Genomic DNA, 18897 nt, shown 5'->3' on the forward strand with positions numbered 1-18897 from the left:
TAATTAACCTGGTGACACCTTCAGTTATTCAAAAATAAATTTTCTTATCATTCAAATTAACTAAAGATGAACTTAATAAAATAACGATAAAATAACTGATAACAAAATTTTATTTTTATATAAATGAATACCCCACAAGCTCAAAATTTACCACGAATCATAACAAGGGAGGAAATGATAAAAAAGATGCAAGAACTAATTAAAAACAACAAACCACGAAAACCGAGAAGATGCGGTTATGCAGTAATGATGGAAAGAAGAACCTAGAAGGGTTCGGGAAGAGGAATAAAAATTAAATTTGGATTGAGTTTAAAAATTCATCTTTATTAAATTCATCTCTTCCAATCAATTTATTTATTCTATTAAATTCTTTTTTTTTGCTTCACTCAGTTTAAGGATTGAACGGTAAGTTTCTAATTTTTCGATTATTTCTTTCCTCTCTTTATCGTTTTCAGCCCCACCGCATTGCGGCTTCTTTTGTAATAGCATATTTTTGATTTAATTCTGTTTAGTTTCTTTTTATATTCATCGTCTGGACTCTCGGCTGCTTCGTTGTCACTCATTTCTTACGAAATAAAAAAAATTAAATATTATTAAATATAATGGAGTAATAAAATAAATCGGAATTTCTATTAATTTATTGTTAACCTCAACTAATGCATTGCCGTTTATATATCTAACAAATTCAGCTATTGTGTTCAAATCTTCGTCTTTCTTTTTGTCATTGATTTATCAGTTTTTCCATAATCGAGATGAATCAAAACTTTATCCCCTTGTTTTAAAATTCATGAGCCCGAATTAATTTGTTCACGTTAACATCATTCAACCTTTCCATTTGCTTTCTAATATATTCCCATTCTTTTGAAATATCATTTTTCATTTCCACTGGTTTCATGTTTATAGTTCTATGCCATGTATTATTGTAATAATATACTAACTGCTGTATGATGGAGTCATGATTTCCATCCCAGTATATCTGACCGTTAACCCCTAACGCATCTCTAAGAGTGCTCATACCACATCAACTATTTTATTTATGAAACGTATATGGAGAGGATGAAAAGTAAAAATTAATTTGTGGGAAATAATGAGCCATAGCTGCCTGAAATCCTTTATCACCATCACCCCTTATATTATCTACTCTTTCATGATCTAGTAAGTATTGTATAGCTCTTCTTGTTTCCTGTTCTGTTTTCCCTTTCACCGGAATGCAATATAAATATCTGGTGTTAATGTTAATGGCAAATAAATAAGTAACGTTTCCTTTTGAATATTCTAAATGATCGATTTCGTATGAATATGGATATGGAGCAAATGAAGGGCGACTAAATTTTTCCTTTAACGTTGAATTTTCGGGTCAGTTGTTTATTTAATATTTTGAAATCCTTTTTAAAATCTTTTTGCTTCTTTAATGTTTGAAATGGGATATAATAAAGTGAATGATGAAGGATTAACTGAAGGAGGAGGTACTACTGTTGGAGGTTTTGGTATTGCAAGTGATTTAATTTTATCTGCTTTGATTTTGGATGATGAAGTTTTGGATTTCATTCCTCCTTTCATTAATTCTGGATGTATTCTATTCATTTGTTTTAAATATGCTGTATATAAAGGTTTGATATACTGTCCCGCTTCGAGTTTATGTTGAAGGATGAATTCCAAAAGTTGATCTTCATTTAAAAGTCGGGCTGAATATGGTTTAACTAATGAATCATAAATTAAAGCTTGTGCATCATTTATGGTCTGAAGGACCTGGGCGTTTTGCACCTTTAGCTGTTGAACATTTGCTACTTTCTCTTTTGGTGTTGTTTTCGGCTTTTTCTTCTTTGGCTTTTGCGGCTCAGGATTATATAATTTATATAATTCATCAATATCTTCTTCTGTTAATACTTTATTTTTGAAATCTTTCAATTGTTTAAGTTGTGATTTAGTTTTTCCCTTTGTATATTCATTATTTTTAATTTTGTCTTTAATTTTAGAAATTATTTTATCATGATATTTCAAAATTTCATTTTTATAATACTGATAATAATAATCCATATCATCACCCGTTATATTGTTATTATGTTTTTGGAGATATGCTTTTAAATCGTAATAATCAAGAAAATTTTGATTAAATACTAAATCATCAATTAAAATTTCTAAATCTACATTATCCATTTATATAAAAATAAAATAAAATGTTTTAAGGGTGCCCACCTCTTTGAATCATAGTATCAAAACCATTATTTACATATTGAATCACATCATTAACGGTTCCTTTTGTCTCTTCTGTGGTATTTTATTAAAAATAAAAATTTTAAATTCATGACTCAACCCCTACATTTTTAAATTGTATTAAAAAATGGCATACAACATCCATTTTCACAACATACAGCCTTAGTGTGTGCTCCTGTTAATGCAGTCTTACCGATTGTTAAGCGAGTCATTGACCCGTTTTTAAGTTGTAAATTAATATTCTGACCATCAAATATCACTTTATCATTTATTATATCCAAATAATTTTAGGTGTTAATTGTTTATTTTGTCGTAAACTAACACCTTTCATTTTTTGTGCAATCTTTTTAAAATCACTTCCATCAATTGAACCGTTGAATGATGTATAACACTTGGGGCATAAAGCAACCATGTTATCACCTTGTTTCTCAATTGCTAAACCCAATAACTTCTTCTCATGTGCTTTTTCTTCAGCTTTATTCTTTAATTTAGGTTTTAAATTTCTCATCAAAACAGAAGAAATCAAATGGTGCGAATTTGAAAATGTTTTTATCATAAAATTGTTTATCGGTAACAATTGCTTGAAATGCTTGAGTGTTAGGAAGATTTGGATCGCCAGCGATTGCCAATAAGATGAATCAGTATCACCTTCAATGAAATGAAAACGATTAACATTCATGCATTTATACATAAAATCATAAATGAAAACCAAATACCAGTATTTAGCATTATCTAAAGTGAAGAATGCCTCTTGTAAACATGTATCACATCTATAAAATCTATCTTTAAGCATCACTTGATATGTATCTTCACCTATTTCTCTTATGTTTTTAAACTTATTTGACATACATGCAACGCATGCCTTCTGTGCATTCATTATTTTAGTCTTTGCGTAATTTTGTGTATTCATTGCATCGTAACCATATGATCCATTAAGCGAAATCTTGCAAAATAAACTTTTTCCTTTATTTCCTGCTAATTCAGCCTTTTGTCTTTCGTTCATAAATTTGTTCGCAAATTCATTAAAACAAGTGTTTTAGTAAATGTTAAAATTGATTGAATATCATCGATGATAAAATGAAATCTGTCTATTAGATACCAAAGATAATAAGAAGAAAATGGTTGATATTGGTTGTGTGTTGATGCTAACTGAGTTAATTTCCTCTGTTTCTGGTCAACTGGTAGATTGTTTGATTTCATGTAATTATACATAAAACTGCCAATTGTTTTTTCATCTGTGATAATATCTAAGTTTCTTATTATCGGTAAAAAGTTTATGTAATCATTAATGTATTTTTCATCAATGTGACCCTTTACTTCAGCCACGAATAAAGTATTTTTCTTTCTAATAATTCCCAGTGCTTTTGCTTTCTTTGTTGCTGTATCACAAATGATAACACCATTCAATCTTCCCGGCATATACATTTTATGGTCAGTATATTGAATGAAATCATGAGGATTAGATGAAAATGATGAAGGATATAATGAATTAAAATCAACACCAACGAAATGAGTCATAATGTTGGTGGTGTCCTCATTTGATACAGTTTTAGTTTCTGGATTATATGCAAGTTTATTAATGCGCGTGATTCCTTTAAGATTTACTCTATGTTGAACATTTGATAAACCACCAGTAATTCCATTACGGAGAATGTGATAAGCTTCAACTGAATCTAAAGTCATTGGTAAATTATTTTTTAATGCATAATTTCTTAAATTGATTCTTAAACGTTGAACATCTTCATCTTTATTTGATTTTATGACATTGCAATAACAACACATTAACTGACAATTTTCTTTGGTATGTGGTTTTTCATTATCGATTCTATCCAATGTTGGTTTATTTGCATATGTAAACGCTTTACCACACATTTTGCATTTAGATGAAAGGATTAAATCGTGATAGTATTGAAAATCATCCATTGAAACATTATTTTTAGTATCCCTTTCTGCTTTTTCATCTTGTTTCTTATATGATTCAATTTTATATTTCCAATACTTTTTCGTTAATTCAAAACTTGATTCTATCTCTTCCTCAGGATATTTTTCATTAGGATTAAAGTCTTTATATGCTAAAGCGTAACGAATCATTGAAGCATTCGATGATAAAGAAAGATTATGAAGCGTGTCAATTTTATAAACAAATGTTTCTTCAATAATTTTATCGATTGGGTCAATCATAATTTCAACATCTTTATTGCAATAATGAATAAAATATTCTAATCTATTCTTAAAGTTTTTAGCATCATTGAGATATATTTGATAATCACTATCTGATATAGTTTCTTGAGTTAATGCTGAATAAAATGAATCTTTCGTGAATGGTTCCACTTTATATAATTCTTCTTCGTAATTTTCCCACGTGATGAATTGATAAGGGAAAAAGGATTTAACACGTGATTTATTGTTTCCGAAATCTTGAGTGAATTGGTCTAATGTCCCACCCGCTATATAATTTCTGATGTCAATAAATCTCAATTCATATGGAACGTTTGTTTTCTTTACAATGATTTGCTTAAATTGTGAAGATGAACCCAGCATTGATTTTATTTTCCATTTTGCAGTATTTAAATCACGAAGAATTAAATTTAAATCAAACTTTCCCGAATTAAAACCTATGATATTCACTTTATTGAATTCCTCATCTAGAAGTTCTTTAAATGCTTCCTTCTGTTTTTCATTTAATGTATGAGACAAAGTCCCCACCGTTTGCGGCTTCAATAATTCTTCATATTGTTCAATATTTGATTTAGCAACTAATGAACAGGTTGAAAATAAAAACTCAATCCAATCAGAAATAAAAGAATCACTCGAAGTTAAGCAAAAATTCCTCGTATACGTTTTATCATTTAATTTAACCGTTGATGATACCATGAATGGTTTTAAGTAAGCATTCAAAGTTGCACACTCAGAAAGTTGTAATTCTTCTTTAGTCTCTAATGTTTCAAAGTCAAAGGTAATATAATATCTTGTCGGTTTATAATATTTCTGCAAATTGTGAGCTAATAACCACTGATATATCTTCTGTTTCGTAATATGTGGTGTATATGGTTGCTGGGTCTTTTGCAACTGAACGTCTTGAATTAATCTTCCATTATTTTCTTTACATTTCTCACAATGCTTTAAAAATCTTCTTTGGTTTTTCCTTTCTGGATCATCGCGGATAGAATAAACTTCTTCTTTACAATATGGACAAACTTTATAGCCGGTGAGTGCTTCTACGTCTGTTATTCTGTCAGCGTGAAGTTTTCCACATGGACTCTGTGTTAATAAAATATTTACTGTTTCAAATTCTGGATCTATCATTATTGATTCCACTAATGGAAAGTCTACCTTATTTATGTCCACGTCTTCTGGTTGAGGATCACAATAATAGAAATCAATATTAACATTTAACATTCTCGCTAATCTCTCACTTTCTGATGAAATGTCAAACCCTTCATATGCATCTATTGCTTCATTTAAATAGCTTCTACGAGTTTTAGGATTAACACCATCAGGAATGTTATAGAAGTGTTTAAATAACCTTCTACCTTCTGCTCTAATTTGATTATCATTCATTTTAGCTGTTCCGTTTTTGTTCATTTATGTAAGAATAAAAAAAAATTAAAAATAAATAAAAATAAAGTTTATTTTTTAAAGCCCATAAAATGAATTAAGAACACATAAATTTTTATCATCTGCGACGTGACGAATACATTTTAATTTACTCAAGAATGCGTACCCTGATACATTAAATCTAATTCCTGTCTTATTTAATTTCACAACTTTGAAAAGGAATGTATGAATAGCTATAAAATGATGAGAAGATGTTTTATGGGTTGCTTCCATTTTTTCTGAAATAAATGAATAAATATAATGTTTATAAGTTTTCATATCTTTTATGTTCTTAATAACGAATGGTATAGACCTTTCAACTTCATCTTCCTTCGGTGCTGTTCTTTCATATGAAACATTATTAGTATCTTCAATAATGAAACCACAATCACACAAAATTTTATAGGTTCCAATGGTTTCTTTTGATATTTTATCTAATAAATCAAAAACTTTATCAACACCCGTGCATTTATTTAAATAATAATTTGTGTAAATATCATGATCTTCTTTCTTAATCGTATTAGTTGCATATGTCACGTTTTTAAGAGCTTTTTTGAATTTTTTGGAATCTAAAGGTGGTGAAAGTAGGATACAGGGGTATTCTTCATTATCAATAAATTGTAACTTATGTTTACGAATAAATTTAGTACCTTCTTCTGAAAGTGTTTCGTCTATTTCACCATCTAATAAATTTTGTGTTGATTCTGAGACATAATTTTTATATCTTTCTTCATGAGATTTCTGTACTTCTGATTCTGAAGCTGGGATATTCATTAAACCCTCTACTTCATTTTCATATATTTTCAACTTCTCTTAATTCCTTAATTTTTTCATCTATTTCATCTCTTATTTTTTCCAGTCTTTCAATTTCATTGTATTCATCATCCTTAATCCGTTCTTCATAATATTCGGGGAAAACATCAGGTTCTTTAGGTTTTTCTTCTTCAGATGGGATATAAGAAATTTATAACATCATCTTTATTCATTTTTCCATCATAATCTAAATCATTTAATAACTCGGCAAATTTTGACAATTTCTTAAATAATATTTATCAACTTCATAACCCACCTCCTCTAATATATCCTTTATTTCCTCGTTTGTGAATCCTAATTTTTTAACGTTGTTAGTTTTGACGCTCATTTCATACAAAATAAAAAAAATAAAATAATAAACATAACTAAGTTTTAATTTTTCGTAAGACATGAATTTTTAAAGTTTATTTTACTCGTTTATGACTCCATTGATTCCATTCAGGATTTAAACAATGTTTAATTAATCGCGGAATATCTGACATCATCTATATATAGCTTCTTTTATAAAAGATAAAAAAATAAATTATTTTAAAATTAATGTTAATTTTTTAATGATTTATAAATAAATAAATTATTTTAAAATTAATGTTAATTTTTTAATGATTTATAAATAAATTTTAAAATGTGTTTAGTATATAATATTTATTACTAATTTATTTAATAATGTCGCGCTTTCTTACGAATTCATGACTTAAAAAACGTAAGAAAAAATTTTTATATCATCTATATATAGAAGATGTGAAAATATACCTTCATCTATATATAGACGTAACAAAAAAAGTCACAAAACCCTTCCTATCCTACTACTAGTAATGCTGAAAATAATATTTCAATATTTAACAGATATATTATTTATAATGAAAAAAAAATTAGGTAATTAATATTTATTAAATAATTTAATGAAATAGTAGAACATTATCATTCTTGAACTATTACTTGCAAATAAATGTGTGAAAAATTATTTCACTAAATCAAATTTGATTATTTTAATAATTTACTTTGTATTCTATTGAAATTGATTCTCTGGAGAAATTCCTCTAAAATTTATTCAAATTAGTTTTCCAGTTTTATAATACCATATGCTTTATTTCTTCATATATAACCTATTCCAAAGGAGAAAAAGAGATTTTCCGAAATTCATAATTTCAAATTTGCGTAAAACTCAAAATTAAGTGAACATAATAAAAGAACACTTAAAATAAATCAGATTCACCGTATTTAAGTTTCACAAAAATTTCCAAAAAAATCACGTTTCGAAAATTTCGAAATCAAAAAGTACATTTTTCGCGGAGAAAAAAAGAAAAACAATTTTTTTTGGAATTTTGGTGAGAAAGAATCTTCTTTATCTCCTCATGTAGTGAATATTTTCGCGTTCTGATGGCGGAAAACGCAGTTTTTGAATGCGGAGATTCCGAATCACACGGAAAAATTAGGGTTTAATAAGAAAATTAGATTATATATGAAGAAATAAAACATATGGTATTATAAAACTGGAAAACTATTTTCTCATAGGAAAAAAAATAACGTATATTTGCAATGAGTAGGCATCCATCGAGCCTACTCACCCATTAAACTTTTTATTCGTTCTCTGGCCGACAAAGAGCCAGAGAACCACATATGCATTAACTTATGCTGAAGTTATCTGGATTTCCTCTCTCATTTGAGAGACATCCAGATAACTTCAGCATAAACGAATTACAGACATGTTCTCTCGCTTTTTGTGGGCCAAGTACCACAACTACATTACACTAGGCAGAGTTTTTCCGAGGCCTCTCATCAAATGAGAGACTTCGGAAAAACTCTGTCCTAGTCGAATAAATTTACATTCTCGACACACAAATTGTTAGAGATCACAAGTACGCTATCTTAAGGCAGAGTTCTTCCGAGGCCTCTCATCAAATGAGAGACTTCGGAAAAAACTCTGCCTTATTAGATCAACTACAGAATCCCTGGCTCTTTGAAAACCAGGGAACAGTAATTGAGTAGTTTAAGGCAAAGTTCTTCCGAGATCTTTCGATGGAATGAGAGATCTCGGAAGAACTTTGCCCTGCTCGAGTAATTACAGAATCCTTGGCCCTTTGGGGACCAGGGGGCGGTAGTGTAAATGAATGAGGGCAATAACGGATAACTAATATCCTTAGAAGCGCAATACCTACACAGCCTAGCTACTATATCCTAGCAGTTAGACTGCACAGGTATTGCGCTTCTGGCTTGTGGAACTCTCATGGAAGACCGATTGGGGATCTCCTGCCGAAATCACTTGCTGATGTGGATGGAGCAGCACTATGATTGGCCAGATCAAAGGCTGCGTAGCATCCCAGCAAGTGGATTGTCGGCGGCGACTCCAACTGTGGTCCACCATGAGATTATGACACTTTTGCGATTTGGCGCCAAACTTTTTTTGTAGTTGGCAAACAAGTGGCAAATTTGCCATTTTACAATTGTAAACTGACTAACTTTACAATGTCAATTTTTGTGAGATGTACCGCTCTCAAAAAAATTTACCCTTTTCTCTTATTATTTGGTAGAAACACTTGATTTTGTCCCTAAAAGTGTCACGACCAAAAAAAATTACAAAGCATGTCAAGTACAAGCAACCAGTAAATGAAGGCGAATGCAATTTTAGCAGCCTTAAGCCAATTGAACCCTTCAAATACCCTAGCCAAGCTTCAAAAATTATTTCGGAAGTCAATTCAAATAATATTTTAACATCATCAGCAGAAATTATAGATTTAATTAAAACTAACAAAATATCCATCCATATGGCAATTTACTTGATTAGCGCTTTTTCGGAAATTCGTGAAAAAGACATTAATTTATTTTCAGAATTCTATCAAAAGATATCTAACGAATTCTCATGCGTCATCAAGCCGAATAATATTAAATTAGCAACGCTTCTACATTATAAAGGTTTCAATTTTGAAAAATTTAAGCCTAAAATGACAGAAGAAGCAATTCTCAATTTATATTCAAAAGAGTCTCCCTTATACTATATTGCATGGGATTTAGTTGATGACCTTAAAAGTAAATTCCCAAATCTTAAAATTAACACGAAAATAGATGATGAAATCAAACCACTTGATTGTGCAATTAAATACGGATCAGAATTATGCTTCAATTACTTGAAAAATTTAGGAGCTAAATACACTAAACACTCTGAAGAATATGCTGTTAAAGGAGGAAATAAAAACATATTTATGCAAATGGTAGAAGAAGGTGAATCATTTAATAAAATGATTAATACAGCATTGGGTTATCAACACTATGAAATTGCTGAGTATCTTAAATCAAACTTCGGACAAAATCCTGATTCAATAAGAGAATGCATGTATTTTGGAAACTTTAAAGTTATTTCGTATTTACTTTCTAATGGGGCTGACATCAACAAACCTTATTATATTTTCTTTCTTTTCATATTCACAATTGGTTTATGACATTCTCTTTCTTATCATATTTATCATTGCTTTATAAAATTCCTTTGATCTTAGTGATACTCCACTTTCTATTACAATCAAAACAAATTCAATCGAAATTGTCAAATTCTTTGTTGAACATGGCGCTGATGTTGACATGAAAATTATTCTCTTTCTCTTCATATTTGTCATTGCTTTATGATATTCTCTTACTTTTCATGTTATTCATTATTTTATGTTCTCTTTCTTTTCATATTTATCATTGATCTATGACATTTCTTTCTTTTCATATTTATCATTGATCTATGACATTTTCTTTCTTTTCATATTCATCATTACTTTATAGCATTCTCTTTCTTATCATATTTATCATTGTTTTGTATTGTTAACTTTCTTTTCATATTCACCATTACTTTATGACATTATCTTTCTTTTCATATTCATTATTGTTTTCCGGAATTCTCTTTCTTTTTATATTTATCATTGTTTTATAGTATTTTATTTCTTTTCATATTTATCATTGATTTATGACATTTTCTTTCTTTTCATATTTATCATTGATTTATGACATTTTCTTTCTTTTCATATTTATCATTGTTTTATTACTTTATCTTTCAATTTATATTCATCATGGTTTTATAGTATTCTCTTTCTTTTCATATTCATAATTATTTTATAACATTATCTTTCTTTTCATATTCACCATTGGTTTATGGTATTCTCTTTTTTTTCAAATTTCTCATTGTTTTATTACATTATCTTTCTTTTCATATTTATTATTGATTGATTATATTTCTTTTCCTTTCATATTCATAATTGATTTACAGTATTTATCATTGCCACATGGAATTTTATTTCTTTTCATATTTATCATTGTTTTATAAAATTCTCTCTATATTAATGAATGCCTCCTTAGTATTGCAATCAAAATGAATTTAGTTGAAATTGTCAAATTCTTAGTTGAACATGGTGCTAATGTTAACATGGATTTTGTTTTCTTACTTTTCATATTCATAATTGCCTTATTCAATTCTAATTCTTTTGATATTTATCATTGTCTTATGGAACATCCTTTCTTTTCATATTTCCCATAGTTTTATTACATTATATTTCTGTTCATGCACATCATTATTTGATGAAATCCTCTATCTTTTCATGTCTATCATTGATTTATAGCATTCTCATTCTTATCATATTCATCATTATTTGATGAAATCCTCTATCTTTTCATATTCATTATTATTTTTTAATGGAATCCTATTTCTTTTCATATTTATCATTGTCTTACAAATTTCTATTTCTTTTCATATTTATCATTGTTTTATTACATTTTCTTTCTTTTCATATTTATCATTGTTTTATAACATTTTCTTTCTTTTCATATTTATCTGTTTTATAGCATTCTCTTCTTTTCATATTTATCATTGTTTTATAGAATTCTCTTTCTCTTCATATTTATCATTGTTTTATGAAATTCTTTCGATGTTAATAAATGCCCCCTTAGTATTGCAATCGAAAAGAATTCAATTGAAATTGTCAAATTCTTAGTTGAACATGGCGCTGATGTTAACATGAAATTTATTCTTTTTCTTTTCATATTCATAATTGTCTTACAAATTTCTATTTCTTTTCATATTTATCATTGTTTTATGACATTTTCTTTCAATTTATATTGATAATTGCTTTATTACATTCTCTTCCTTTTCATATTTATCATTGTTTTATAGCATTCTCTTTCTTTTCATATTTATCATTTAATTATTACATTCTCTTTTTTTTCAATTTTATCATTTGTTTAATTAGTTCCCTGTCTTTTCAATTTTATCATTGGTTTAATTTATTTTCCTTCTTTTCATATTTATCATTTATCTATCTCATTCTCTTTCTTATCATATTTATCATTTATCTATCTCATTCTCTTTCTTATCATATTTATCATTTATTTATAAAATTTTCTTTTTTCATATTCATAATTACTGTGATATTCTCATTATTTTCATATTCATCATTGTTTGATATAATTTTAATTCATTTCATATCTACCATTGTTTTATAACATTCTCTCTATATTAGTGAATGCCTCCTTAGTACTGCAATCGAAAAGAATTTAATTGAAATTGTCAAATTCTTAGTTGAACATGGCGCTGATGTTAACATGAAACTTATTCTTTTTCTTTTCATATTCATAATTGTCTTACAAATTTCTATTTCTTTTCATATTTATCATTGTTTTATTACATTTTCTTTCTTTTCATATTTATCATTGTTTTATAACATTTTCTTTCTTTTCATATTTATCATTGTTTTATAGCATTCCCTTTCTCTTCATATTTATCATTATTTTATAGCATTCTCTTTCTCTTCATATTTATCATTGTTTTATGAAATTCTTTCGATGTTAATAAATGCCCCCTTAGTATTGCAATCGAAAAGAATTCAATTGAAATTGTCAAATTCTTAGTTGAACATGGCGCTGATGTTAACATGAAACTTATTCTTTTTCTTTTCATATTCATAATTGTCTTACAAATTTCTATTTCTTTTCATATTTATCATTGTTTTATAACATTTTCTTTCTTTTCATATTTATCATTGTTTTATAGCATTCTCTTTCTTTTCATATTTATCATTGTTTTATAGAATTCTCTTTCTTTTCATATTTATCATTGTTTTATAGAATTCTCTTTCTCTTCATATTTATCATTGTTTATGAAATTCTTTCGATGTTAATAAATGCCCCTTAGTATTGCAATCGAAAAGAATTCAATTGAAATTGTCAAATTCTTAGTTGAACATGGCGCTGATGTTAACATGAAATTTATTCTTTTTCTTTTCATATTCATAATTGTCTTACAAATTTCTATTTCTTTTCATATTTATCATTGTTTTATAGAATTCTCTTTCTCTTCATATTTATCATTGTTTTATGAAATTCTTTCGATATTAATAAATACCCCCTTAGTATTGCAATCAAAAAAGAATTCAATTGAAATTGTCAAATTCTTAGTTGAACATGGCGCTGATGTTAACATGAAATTTATTCTTTTTCTTTTCATATTTATCATTGTCTTACAAATTTCTATTTCTTTCATATTATCATTGTTTATTACATTTTCTTTCTTTTCATATTTATCATTGTTTTATAACATTTTCTTTCTTTTCATATTTATCATTGTTTTTATAGAATTCTCTTTCTTTTCATATTTATCATTATTTTATAGAATTCTCTTTCTCTTCATATTTATCATTGTTTTATGAAATTCTTTCGATGTTATATAAATGCCCCCTTAGTATTGCAATCGAAAAGAATTCAATTGAAATTGTCAAATTCTTAGTTGAACATGGCGCTGTTAACAAGGAACAGATTCTCTTTCTTTTCATATTTATCATTGTTTTATAGCATTCTCTTTCTTTTCATATTTATCATTGTTTTATAACATTTTCTTTCTTTTCATATTTTCATTGTTTATAGCATTCTCTTTCTTTTCATATTTATCATTGTTTTATATAGAATTCTCTTTCTTTTCATTTTATCATTGTTTTATAGAATTCTCTTTCTTTCATATTTATCATTGTTTTATGAAATTCTTTCGATGTTAATAAATGCCCCCTTAGTATTGCAATCGAAAAGAATTCAATTGAAATTGTCAAATTCTTAGTTGAACATGGCGCTGATGTTAACATGAAATTTATTCTTTTTCTTTTCATATTCATAATTGTCTTACAAATTTCTATTTCTTTTCATATTTATCATTGTTTTATAGAATTCTCTTTCTCTTCATATTTATCATTGTTTTATGAAATTCTTTCGATATTAATAAATACCCCTTAGTATTGCAATCAAAAAGAATTCAATTGAAATTGTCAAATTCTTAGTTGAACATGGCGCTGATGTTAACATGAAATTTATTCTTTTTCTTTTCATATTTATCATTGTCTTACAAATTTCTATTTCTTTTCATATTTATCATTGTTTTATAGAATTCTCTTTCTCTTCATATTTATCATTGTTTTATGAAATTCTTTCGATATTAATAAATACCCCCTTAGTATTGCAATCAAAAAGAATTCAATTGAAATTGTCAAATTCTTAGTTGAACATGGCGCTGATGTTAACATGAAATTTATTCTTTTTCTTTTCATATTTATCATTGTCTTACAAATTTCTATTTCTTTTCATATTTATCATTGTTTTATTACATTTTCTTTCTTTTCATATTTATCATTGTTTTATAGAATTCTCTTTCTTTTCATATTTATCATTATTTTATAGAATTCTCTTTCTCTTCATATTTATCATTGTTTTATGAAATTCTTTCGATGTTAATAAATGCCCCCTTAGTATTGCAATCGAAAAGAATTCAATTGAAATTGTCAAATTCTTAGTTGAACATGGCGCTGATGTTAACATGAAATTTATTCTTTTTCTTTTATATTTATCATTGTTTTATAACATTTCTTTCTTTTCATATTTATCATTGTTTTATAGCATTCTCTTTCTTTTCATATTTATCATTGTTTTATAGAATTCTCTTTCTTTTCATATTTATCATTGTTTTATAGAATTCTCTTTCTCTTCATATTTATCATTGTTTTATGAAATTCTTCTCGATGTTAATAAATGCCCCTTAGTATTGCAATCGAAAAGAATTCAATTGAAATTGTCAAATTCTTAGTTGAACATGGCGCTGATGTTAACATGAAATTTATTCTTTTCTTTTCATATTCATAATGTCTTACAAATTTCTATTTCTTTTATTTTATCATTGTTTTATGACATTTTCTTTCAATTTATATTGATAATTGCTTTATTACATTCTCTTCCTTTTCATATTTATCATTGTTTTATAGCATTCTCTTTCTTTTCATATTTATCATTTAATTATTACATTCTCTTTTTTTTTCAATTTTTCATTTGTTTAATTAGTTCCCTGTCTTTTCAATTTTATCATTGGTTTAATTTATTTTCCTTCTTTTCATATTTATCATTTATCTATCTCATTCTCTTTCTTATCATATTTATCATTTATCTATCTCATTCTCTTTCTTATCATATTTATCATTTATTTATAAAATTTTCTTTCTTTTCATATTCATAATTACTTTGTGATATTCTCATTATTTTCATATTCATCATTGTTTGATATAATTTTAATTCATTTCATATCTACCATTGTTTTATAACATTCTCTCTATATTAGTGAATGCCTCCTTAGTACTGCAATCGAAAAGAATTTAATTGAAATTGTCAAATTCTTAGTTGAACATGGCGCTGATGTTAACATGAAACTTATTCTTTTTCTTTTCATATTCATAATTGTCTTACAAATTTCTATTTCTTTTCATATTTATCATTGTTTATAACATTTTCTTTCTTTTCATATTTATCATTGTTTTATAACATTTTTCTTTCTTTTCATATTTATTCATTGTTTTATAACATTTTCTTTCTTTTCATATTTATCATTGTTTATAGCATTCTCTTTCTTTCATATTTATCATTTTTTATAGAATTCTCTTTCTCTTCATATTTATCATTGTTTTATGAAATTCTTTCGATGTTAATAAATGCCCCCTTAGTATTGCATCGAAAAGAATTCAATTGAAATTGTCAAATTCTTAGTTGAACATGGCGCTGATGTTAACATGAACTTATTCTTTTTCTTTTTCATATTCATAATTGTCTTACAAATTTCTATTTCTTTTCTATTTATCATTGTTTTATAACATTTTCTTTCTTTTCATATTTATCATTGTTTTATAGCATTTTCTTTCTTTTCATATTTATCATTGTTATAGTTCTTTCTTTTCATATTTATCATTATTTTATAGAATTCTCTTTCTCTTCATATTTATCATTGTTTTATGAAATTCTTTCGATGTTAATAAATGCCCCCTTAGTATTGCAATCGAAAAGAATTCAATTGAAATTGTCAAATTCTTAGTTGACATGCGCTGATGTTAACATGAAACTTATTCTTTTGTCTTTTACATGATCTGTTTTTTCATTTCTTTCTTTTCATATTCATAATTGTCTTACAAATTTCTATTTCTTTTCATATTTATCATTGTTTTATAACATTTTTTCTTTTCATATTTATCATTGTTTTATAACATTTTCTTTCTTTTCATATTTATCATTGTTTTATAGCATTTTCTTTCTTTTCATATTTATCATTGTTTTATAGCATTCTCTTTCTTTTCATATTTATCATTATTTTATAGAATTCTCTTTCTCTTCATATTTATCATTGTTTTATGAAATTCTTTCGATATTAATAAATGCCCCCTTAGTATTGCAATCGAAAAGAATTCAATTGAAATTGTCAAATTCTTAGTTGAACATGGCGCTGATGTTAACATGAAATTTATTCTTTTTCTTTTCATATTCATAATTGTCTTACAAATTTCTATTTCTTTTCATATTTATCATTGTTTTATTACATTTTCTTTCTTTTCATATTTATCATTGTTTTATAGAATTCTCTTTCTTTTCATATTTATCATTGTTTTATAGAATTCTCTTTCTCTTCATATTTATCATTGTTTTATGAAATTCTTTCGATATTAATAAATACCCCTTAGTATTGCAATCGAAAAGAATTCAATTGAAATTGTCAAATTCTTAGTTGAACATGGCGCTGATGTTAACATGAAACTTATTCTTTTTCTTTTCATATTCATAATTGTCTTACAAATTTCTATTTCTTTTCATATTTATCATTGTTTTATTACATTTTCTTTCTTTTCATATTTATCATTGTTTTATAACATTCTCTTTCTTTTCATATTTATTCATTGTTTTATAATTCTCTTTCTTTTCATATTTATCATATAAAATTCTTTCGATGTTAATAAATGCCCCCTTAGTATTGCAATCGAAAAGAATTCAATTGAAATTGTCAAATTCTTAGTTGAACATGGCGCTGATGTTAACATGAAACTTATTCTTTTTCTTTTCATATTTATCATTGTCTTACAAATTTCTATTTCTTTTCATACTTATCATTGTTTTATTACATTTTCTTTCTTTTCATATTTATCATTGTTTTATAGAATTCTCTTTCTCTTCATATTTATCATTATTTTATAGAATTCTCTTTCTCTTCATATTTATCATTGTTTTATGAAATTCTTTCGATGTTAATAAATGCCCCCTTAGTATTGCAATCGAAAAGAATTCAATTGAAATTGTCAAATTCTTAGTTGAACATGGCGCTGATGTTAACATGAAACTTATTCTTTTTCTTTTCATATTCATAATTGTCTTACAAATTTCTATTTCTTTTCATATTTATCATTGTTTTATAACATTTTCTTTCTTTTCATATTTATCATTGTTTTATAGCATTCTCTTTCTTTTCATATTTATCATTGTTTTATAGAATTCTCTTTCTCTTCATATTTATCATTGTTTTATGAAATTCTTTCGATGTTAATAAATGCCCCCTTAGTATTGCAATCGAAAAGAATTCAATTGAAATTGTCAAATTCTTAGTTGAACATGGCGCTGATGTTAACATGAAACTTATTCTTTTTCTTTTCATATTTATCATTGTCTTACAAATTTCTATTTCTTTTCATACTTATCATTGTTTTATTACATTTTCTTTCTTTTCATATTTATCATTGTTTTATAGAATTCTCTTTCTCTTCATATTTATCATTATTTTATAGAATTCTCTTTCTCTTCATATTTATCATTGTTTTATGAAATTCTTTCGATGTTAATAAATGCCCCCTTAGTATTGCAATCGAAAAGAATTCAATTGAAATTGTCAAATTCTTAGTTGAACATGGCGCTGATGTTAACATGAAACTTATTCTTTTTCTTTTCATATTTATCATTGTCTTACAAATTTCTATTTCTTTTCATATTTATCATTGTTTTATAACATTTTCTTTCTTTTCATATTTATCATTGTTTTATAACATTCTCTTTCTTTTCATATTTATCATTGTTTTATAGAATTCTCTTTCTCTTCATATTTATCATTGTTTTATGAAATTCTTTCGATGTTAATAAATGCCCCCTTAGTATTGCAATCGAAAAGAATTCAATTGAAATTGTCAAATTCTTAGTTGAACATGGCGCTGTTAACAAGGAACAGATTCTCTTTCTTTTCGCATTTATCAACATCTTTTAAAATTATCTTTATTTTCAAGTTTAGCATTACTTTATTAAATTTTCATTCTTTTCATATTTATTATTGTTTTATAACGTTCTCTCTAACTTAATTAATGCCCTCTTTAGTTAAGCGCATTTATAAGATTATCTAATATTTTTTCCAATCGCGTGATTCTATCACGCATTATTTTATAATAAACATTCCATAATTTAATATTTTACTTTATTATCACACTCAAATTTGAATCATCTTTCAATTATTTCGAAAATAATATAATCTTATTATTGGATGTTGAATTATTTGCGGATATTCCTTCAAATTCAATTTGTGTATGATTTGGGCATTTAAAAATCTGCCCGCGAAAAGGAGTTAAAAATGTGTGGATTTCTGTTTTTTGCATTTTAACATGTGAGTATAAACAAATAAGGATACAAATGGACAAGTGAAAGTTTTATTGAACGTGCAGTCATGTGATATATTAACGAGTGTTTTTTACATGCATCAAGAGATCCATTGGATCTCTTGTATAGCAAATACTAATAAAGGTCGAAGTTGAAAATGAATTCGAAACATATCCAGAGATATCATTTGCCGGCATAGATATCTTAGAGAGCACCTACACTTGGCATTCAAACTCCCATTCATTCGGGTTATTTTAGAGTGAAAAAGAGTAAAAAAGACGATCAAAACACTCTCAATTTCCCACTTTTTAACTTTTTTTCCCATTCTAG

The 18897-nt window shown here is 26.5% G+C and overlaps 5 protein-coding genes and 1 pseudogene across 6 annotated transcripts, besides 1 other annotated feature; all 6 read right to left on the bottom strand.

Moving 5' to 3' along the window:
• Window positions 1-6724: part of a mobile genetic element that runs on past the window's edge.
• On the bottom strand, window positions 293-563 carry TVAGG3_0192660 (annotated as a pseudogene). The gene has a single exon. A coding segment is annotated over exon 1 (271 nt).
• On the bottom strand, window positions 1456-2157 carry TVAGG3_0192670 (uncharacterized protein; the record flags this gene model as incomplete). Its single annotated transcript, XM_051226034.1, has 1 exon — window positions 1456-2157. A coding segment is annotated over one exon (702 nt), but the record flags the coding sequence as incomplete, so codon positions are not given.
• Window positions 2587-3217, bottom strand: TVAGG3_0192680 (DNA/RNA polymerases family; the record flags this gene model as incomplete). The annotated part of the gene is made up of 1 exon (XM_051226035.1): window positions 2587-3217. A coding segment is annotated over one exon (631 nt), but the record flags the coding sequence as incomplete, so codon positions are not given.
• On the bottom strand, window positions 3264-4137 carry TVAGG3_0192690 (DNA/RNA polymerase superfamily; the record flags this gene model as incomplete). Its single annotated transcript, XM_051226036.1, has 1 exon — window positions 3264-4137. A coding segment is annotated over one exon (874 nt), but the record flags the coding sequence as incomplete, so codon positions are not given.
• On the bottom strand, window positions 5086-5799 carry TVAGG3_0192700 (uncharacterized protein; the record flags this gene model as incomplete). The annotated part of the gene is made up of 1 exon (XM_051226037.1): window positions 5086-5799. A coding segment is annotated over one exon (714 nt), but the record flags the coding sequence as incomplete, so codon positions are not given.
• On the bottom strand, window positions 5851-6585 carry TVAGG3_0192710 (uncharacterized protein; the record flags this gene model as incomplete). The annotated part of the gene is made up of 1 exon (XM_051226038.1): window positions 5851-6585. One exon carries the CDS (start codon window positions 6583-6585, stop codon window positions 5851-5853), a length of 735 nt encoding a protein of 244 aa, XP_051111024.1.
• Window positions 6725-18897: the final 12173 nt, after the last annotated feature.

This window comes from Trichomonas vaginalis, chromosome IV (genome assembly GCF_026262505.1).
Source record: "Trichomonas vaginalis G3 chromosome IV, whole genome shotgun sequence".
In the NCBI taxonomy this organism is placed as follows: domain Eukaryota; phylum Parabasalia; order Trichomonadida; family Trichomonadidae; genus Trichomonas; species Trichomonas vaginalis.